The sequence below is a fragment of the Habropoda laboriosa genome, unplaced genomic scaffold (genome assembly GCF_001263275.1).
Source record: "Habropoda laboriosa isolate 0110345459 unplaced genomic scaffold, ASM126327v1 scaffold23, whole genome shotgun sequence".
Classification (NCBI taxonomy): domain Eukaryota; kingdom Metazoa; phylum Arthropoda; class Insecta; order Hymenoptera; family Apidae; genus Habropoda; species Habropoda laboriosa.
Window position 1 is genome coordinate 1,790,076 of NW_017100140.1, and position 8,105 is coordinate 1,798,180.

Below are 8,105 nucleotides of genomic sequence, written 5' to 3' on the forward strand. Positions count from 1 at the left end.
GTCTTTGTTGCTGCCAGAGACCTCGAACGTGTAACACTCTGTCTTGAATCTGGTTGAAACAAATCACGATTTCGTTTTGGAATCAATTCTTCCATTTTTTATCTTCTTTAGCTGAAGTAGGAAAGGTCGTTCGAATGAATCTACGCTACAGTGATAGGTGAATTTTATCGATTATTCGATAAAATTATATATATAGAAGAATCTTCTATGTTCTCCTATATATATGTGTATATCGAATCTATTTGTTCAAAGTTGAAGAAAACAAAAAGGAGACAATTGATAGGACATTTAATTTTAGCATTTATTTTGTGATAATATACTGGTCTGATTCGACCACGCAATCGTATACAAACCTGGTTATTGGCGTATATGGACTGCAGTGTATATATCAGTATGAATTAGAATATATTGGAGACCAGCATGATTTTTTATGTAAATCTACATGTCGATGAACGTACGTTTATCTTCACATACATATTAAACACGAGATAATATTCTAATCATCACATTCGAGCATCATTCGATCATGGTGTGATGTGGAATATTTTACAAAAAAATCACATAAGTTTGAAAAACGAAAAAAAGAAAAGGCATAAGTAGTATTTCTACGTCTGTGTCAATTTTGAAGTAATCAATTATGCTGGTTAAAGCAATTACTTCAATTACATACGTTACAGGTAAAGTCCGTGGATAAAATATTTAATTTGTACATAACTAGAAATACAGTGTAAGTCTTCGTAATGTACTCATGAGCACAATTCGCAGAATCAAGTCCAGATTTATCATTAATGAAGTTCTGAAGAATATATCTTTCTAATGTCAGAACGAATTAATTGACCTGAATCAAATGTGGTTAGGTTCACGGTAGATTAATTGCAATGATTAATACAACGAATGGTATTATATTTAGTATTCGTATCGTTCGCACAGAAATCTTCATTTCATTGCATAAAATCCGATTAATAAACTTTCACTTCGAATCAGACTGGACTTTACCTCTAACATGTATATACGTACACGAGTATTTTATATATTCGGTTGATATTTCGGACATAGAATAAATTCATTCGTGTTGTCGACGATATCAACAGGGTTCCTATAAGCTCGTAGTAATTTCGAATACTGTACATAAATATACATTTTATTGTACGTACATTTTTTTCCTTTCAACGAAACACCGATTACATTCATTCGAGTTTGATTACATTTTTCCATGCGTAAGTTTGAATTTTCTTTTTCTCAGGTGATAAACAAAACATGTATCACACGTTTCCATTCGATTTTTATCACAACATATACATATATTTTCATTCATTAAAGTACACAACGAAGCCATTTTTTTTTCTTGTACATCTATGACGACACAACCACTAAAATACATGTAAAACAAGATAATCGATCCATCACGATTTTGTACATTTTATTCTGTTACAAAACGAAGAGAAATATCAAACGATGGATACAATTTTCTATAAATAGAAAGCTATTCTTATCAATTATTTATTGGAATCGCAAAAGTGATCTCTTTAAATAATAGGAATAATCTTGCTTCGATTGATTCGCGACGTTATTTGTACGCATTCGATATGAAGACCACGGCTCGTAATGCTAATGAGAAAAAAAGGAGTATGCGAATTTGTAATTGTACGAGTGTGAAGTACAAGAGAACAGATGTTTTCACAATCTGTTATCCGGACACACTCTTAATAATTATTTAGGTGACGGTTTTATTTATGGGTGTATATATCGAATATGTGTTCGTTAAATAAGTGCTCAAGAAACGATGCAACAAATCAACATTTGTTAAATCTGCGCTCTTACACGAAAAAACAAAAAAACGAAGTAACCGAGTATTGTAAACTAACATACGAAAGAAAAATTCTGTCCTTGTATTTACTGTATTCCGAGACAGTCGACGAGCGTATTTGATTTATTATGCTTTTGACTGTAAGAAGATAGACTGATTCTAAGAAAGAAAAAAAAAAATCGTTTTATTGTTACGTCTGATTTTATACTTTCTCTTTTTTTCGTTTCTTTGCCTGGCGACTGATTTCACAATTTAAAAAAAGAAAAAAGACAAAAAATAATTTTGCATTTCGTAAATAAACATAGACAATAGCAATATGAAAAAAGAAAATGGTGGAAAATCAAATGAATGTTTTTCCTTCGTGTAATAACTTCTTGACATTTTGTGCCGCGTCCTCGGATATATCAAGTTGTCGTTTGTAATCTGTTGCCCCCTGTGACAATAGACTTAACGGAGCACGTTAGAGTATAATAAAAACTTTTACATAGAAGAAATGCGGCAGAGTGTCGTATTACCAAGGGAGCCTGTTTATACCTGCGTTTATGCATGTTTCAAACAATGACGAAGAAGCAAATGACTCTGTTTCATTTCTCTGACTGTACAGAACGTCGAATAATTAGTATACACAACCTTTTGCAAATTGTGTCATCGACGCCGTTACTTTATTAAGAAAATGAGGTAGTACTATTTTTCCACTTATTTTTATTAATATACGTAACTTTTACCCTCCCCCCGCGAATATTGTAAATTACTCCCCAAAAGTTTCTCGGGATATTTGAACAAATAATCCCGGCTTATTCCGTGATTCATCGTTTTTGGTATACAACCCCTATGATCACAAAAGATGATGCCTTAAAATGATTCAAGTATGGCGGCCAAATAGCTAACCGGTTCTACGTTATACAACAGAGACACTTATTTAGAAATAAATAGAACGTGCTATCTCATAGCAAATTCCTCAATATGTATTATATTTTTATCTGATATTTTTTTAAATAATGTAAGCATTGCACATAATAACAAACATTTTTTCAGCAATACGATTTCCGATTTTACTGTAAATTCAAATTCAAACGAACAGTATCATGTACTATGCCATTATCATTGTATAATTTTCAAATCTATGACCAGAAATATCTATGATACAAAATAATTCAATCTAATTGTTCTTTAGTTCTTTACGTTATCATACAATGTTTCGTTCGGAAGCTATTTTCTATAATTTACTTTTTAACAAACGCGTGGCGCTAACCTGAAATGGAACAATTGTTAGATAGGCTTTGCTGTTATCAAGGTTCGGAATTTTATTTTCAGGAAATGTCCCAAATGGAATTCAATAAAAGTCAGGTAAAAACCGGTATTGCTCGATTGATCACTGACATTGCTGTCTTGCTCTTTTCTTCGTTGCTATTAACTTCTGGCCTATGAAGCGGCTTCGTCGCCGTGCGTAGTTTAAGAATGTGGGCACGTGGTCTAGCGGTCCTCTGATTCGTAGATCCAGTAAAATCACGTGAAATACACGAGGTTGTGGTGGCGCATGCGCAGTAGGGTTACGCCGGCTTGTCGACGACGTGCTGTTGGATGACACTCACGCCGGTGTGCTCAGACGCAGTCGGGACGAGAAGGAGGTCAGATCGGGCGATTCGCGCCGGTGACCAACGACAGAGGTATCTCGATATCCTCTTGCGTCCAATACGAACATCACGGAAAATAAATCCGTAAGTGTCGCATAACGAACAACAAAAAAAAAAAAAGAATGAGCGAAGATTCGTGACATTCAATACGTCTGCGTGAGCGATGCACTGCGTTGTTTTCGCCACGTGAAAACCGTCCATCCATTTCGATCGTTTAATACGTCGGTAACTTATACTCGTTTCGTTTCGTATCGTTACTCGTGTTCGGGTTCGAGGAAAACGCTAAACATTTAGGTAGAACAACAAAATCTACCGGCGTATTACAATGTGTTCGTTTCGACTGTCTTAAGGAGATCCCTTGGGAATCGGCTTCTATTACATACATACAAAACTCAATGATATTATCATTATTGACGATTTCGAAGTTCGGCTTATACAGTATGACAAGATTTCTTTAAGACCATCGAACAAGATTGTGTGCGTTTCGAAGAGAGACAAACGAAAAAGGCGTGAGTGCATTAAACCCGGCACGTATCCCTGCACGAAGAGAGTCTGATCCTTCAGTTTCGTCCCACATTTCGGTGGTACGGTTCTCAAGTCAAAAAAAAATACGTGAGTACATGTATTTTTTTTTTTTTTTTTTAAACAACGTAGTGTCAGATTCATAACCTAATATTAATATCAAGAGTTGCTTGAACAAATTTTACGTTGCTGTTTAAAAAAATGTACCAAATGCCAGCATGCATTCTAGTTCCATCTTTGCAACGTGCGCAATTAATTGATTCGCGTAGCGGTCGGTGTACGCTAGGACGAAAGATTCAAGCTGCGCATCCGCGACAATTCCTTATGTAACATAAACGCGTAGAGTTACACAATTGACTGCCGGTTGCAGCACTATGCAGCTATAACTTTTCGATAAAGTTCATTTATAGTCGATGTTATTAAATAGTAGTAGTGGTGGTGGTGTATTATCGTCCGTGCCGACCAGACTCCTTTGTTTACAAACAAACTGACTGATAACATTCGCAGGGAATGTGTAACGAATGTCACATAGAAAAGAACGTTTATCGTGTAATGTTATTATCTCACGCTTACATCGCGGGATTGTCGCTCTAAATTTACCCGTTAGCAGCGTTAGATAGACACGATACGCGAATTACGAGCACACACAGGCACGCTATGCGAATGCAAAACGCGTGTTAGATAATCGAATAGAAAAATGACGATATTTGTGTACGAGGGAAGGCGAAAGCTCTAGAAAGCTCGCACAGACTCTAATTGCGTTTCAGCGAAACGCTTTTATCATGCAGCCAAAGAAAAAGCAAACTGACGCGACCGATTAGCGGTTATAACCGGGAAAAGCATTATTAGTAACATTTATTGTTTAATCACCGACGTTTCGAACGACACAACACAGGGACCGATTAACTGGCTCCTGACCTCATGACAACAGAAATAATAAATGAATATTGCTCGTTACTTAGTTCACGGTTTTCTTTTCTCGTTCGTTGTCGATCCACCGCTGCATATTTTTAATTCGCGCGATTTGAAAGTTTGAAAAAATAGGGAATACAATTTGACGTTTGATTGACGTAGTACCGTTGCATAGGATGAACGCATTGCCAACCTAAAACAATGTGCTCAAATTATAATTCGTTTGTTGGTACTTTTCGTATAACAAAATTTACTATATTTTTTTTTTTTGTACTATTCCATGTTTCTATTCAATTAGAACATTTCAAGCAACAATTTTTAATACTGATTCTTGAACGTATTTAAAAAATATCTCAGATTTAAATGTACAAAAGAATGTTACGAGTGTCTCGTAGGGATCGCGTATATACCAAGCTTCTTAGCCGATTTCTTCTTGCAACCGGCTTGACTACTCTTTTAAAACGCATTTTGCTCGTTTTTACGCGCGTGCATACCCGCGTGCTTGGGTGCCCCCGCAGCAAGTACTCGTGCTTTCCGGTCACTCGTCTCTCCTGGAGACGCCTACTTGGGGACAGTCGTACGAACACGGGACGAATTGTTTCCACATATACCCACGCGCGTACCACGATAAATGCATTTCCGGAGAAAGCGCGGAGAAAACATAGCAATTTGCATCCGCTTTACGGAGTGCATTGTGCGGACCCCCTGCGGACGTTTTGAGAAGCTTGTAAATACCGCACGTTACGGTTGTTTCGACGTTACCTTATTCCCTTGACTGCTGGCCACGCGAAAGTAAAATGCTCGCTGTGTGTGGTCGAGTTATAGCATTAATAATCACTATATACGAAATATGTTCACGAGTTAAATTAGCCAAATTACCTTTCTCCTCAATATTTTGTATTTTATATTTGTAAAATAAATAATATATAAATATAAATGCGACAATATCTAGCGGTCGATTACAACTGTGCCCCTATAAGCGGTGATAGTACACGGTAAGCATTTTCGTCGAGCGCCGATAGCAGTAATAGGGTTAAAAGCTTTCGAATACTGCACAAGACAATCGAAACGTAATAATGTTAACGTTTGCGTTGAAATTAGAATAGTCGTAGAATTTTAATGTCGAAGGTAACATATACGGAGATGTACGATTCAGTTTTTTTTTCTCTTGGAGAATTTGATTTAGGATTTCCAAATATAGGGAGATACGTGTCGGTACAGTCGATAAGTTTCAAAAGAAGTAGCTTACACAGCGGTGAATGTACCATAGAGTTTGTCGCCCCTCTGTGTCTTACGTAACACCCGGTCGTTTTAAAAGTGTAGGCTATTTAGTTTTCGGAGCCAGGTTAGCACGTGATTCTCGGATAATATTACGTCACGCTTTGATTCTCGTGTTCCCTTCCACATATGTGACACTTATTCGAAGGTACAATATACTTCCATGTGAGGTAGATCAGTAATGTTCTCTTGAGCCCTAAGTTTTTTCATTCTCATGGTGATAGTGAAGTGTTTTAATTGTTAGAAAATTAGTTGTACTATGCGTTAGAATTCTAGGTTAGAATGGATTGTTGTTTAACAAGAAATACGCGTTAAATTATACACGAAGATACATATTCGCATATATATTACGTTACATGATATATACATCGATGTATCAGCCTCTCACGGTTTATTGTTCCACATATAAATCAGCAAAAGTCAAGAGGCTATCACCGCCCATGCGAGAATCCCAATGTTTCTTCAAATAATTATATTCTAAACGCGGCGCGTCCTTATCGGCCGCGTAAATTTAGAATTACCGCGTCTCGTGTGTGTATTAATCATGTCGACCGCGATATCTTTAGCATCACCTCATACTTATCAATTACAAGAAAAAACGTAGTCATGTCGTCATATGTATGTTACAAGAATCTCCACAAAATTTATCACGTAGTAGAGCTTACATATTTGCTTTATCGATAACATCGAGTTCTTGATGCCACTTCAAAGGACAATCGAAACAGGTTCAGATCGAATACGATCTCGATTATCGATCAAATTACTAATGGCGAAGTAACAAATCATTATCGCGACACGAGTGAAATTACGTTGTCAAAGGAAAGAGGGGAAACCCAAACAAAAGTCTGGAACAAATAGACAAAAAAAAGTTTGAAAGCTAATTCTCTTTACAGATAACCGTCATGTTCCGAAAGCTTCGCGTCGAACGTGCATTGGCGTCGTCACTATTTATCTCGCCATGCGGTTTTCCAGTTTTCATTGGTACAGAAAAGTATCTCGCGCGATCTGCACGATGTGTATACGTTGCGCGTCTCTCCTCTCGTTTATGGTTTTGGCGATTAAACTTTGTCCGGTAAGATTCCGCCGCTCGAGGGTGACTGTCAGCAAGGATATGTCGGTTATCGGGCTGCTTCGAACCAGAAACCGCGTCGCGATAACAGCCGGAGGACCGACCTCAGTGGCGCCTTCGATCGCTGAAAAATACCGATCCCCGAGAAACTTTTACGACTCTGCCAATAGCCTGTAACGAGCCAGTGGTGCCAATGATGGATTATCCGATAAGATTTTTAGGAATACTTCGATGACACGTGTTCGCTTCATGGCCTAGAAGGCCAGTAGATGCGCACGTGATGGGGAGAAAGTTTATGGGCCTTGTGATTATGTTTAGCTGTTTGGACAATTTTTAGATTGTCGAGGATTTTGTGACACATATTTTTCTCACAATACGAAACACGTTTTGAAACTTGGTTGTTTCTTTTTAGAATGTATCGTGTTTATTATTTCGTCTAAATTAAGGGTACTCATAGAAACCACCCTTAAATTTTACCCGTCGGTAATATCGTTCGATTACCTTGCCCGTCGGGTTGTCTTCCTGTTTTGTAACCTGATGGTGATTTATTGTGCACTCGCTTTAATAAAAAGCTGTTCAAGGATGAGTAGGATTAACACATATTTCTCAAGGCTGTTCCTTAATGACACGCAGCCGTATCTCACGATAGAAGCTCGCGCTATAAAAAGAAGATATTCAAATTTCGCCAACCGGTTTCTCCGTTCCCTTCTGTGTATACATATGGTTCTCTTTTTTATTTTTTTTCTTTCACTCTCAATCCCTTCCTTTCTGTCACGTATATTGGCAACGGTAAACCGGTTACGAAGAATCTTCTCTCCCGGTCGAATGTTTACATTTCGTAAAGCAAAACAAACTTCTGTGAATTTCTATTTTTAAGATGCAC

At 37.3% G+C, this 8,105-nt stretch overlaps 1 protein-coding gene across 1 annotated transcript in view; it reads left to right on the top strand.

Annotated features, from left to right (window-relative positions):
* Positions 1-7,027, top strand: part of LOC108580112 (tankyrase) — an 11,882-nt gene extending 4,855 nt beyond the window's left edge. Inside the window, 1 exon segment of the mRNA XM_017943781.1 lies at positions 6,975-7,027. Within this exon segment, the coding sequence (XP_017799270.1) occupies positions 6,975-7,027 (53 nt within the window).
* Positions 7,028-8,105: the final 1,078 nt, after the last annotated feature.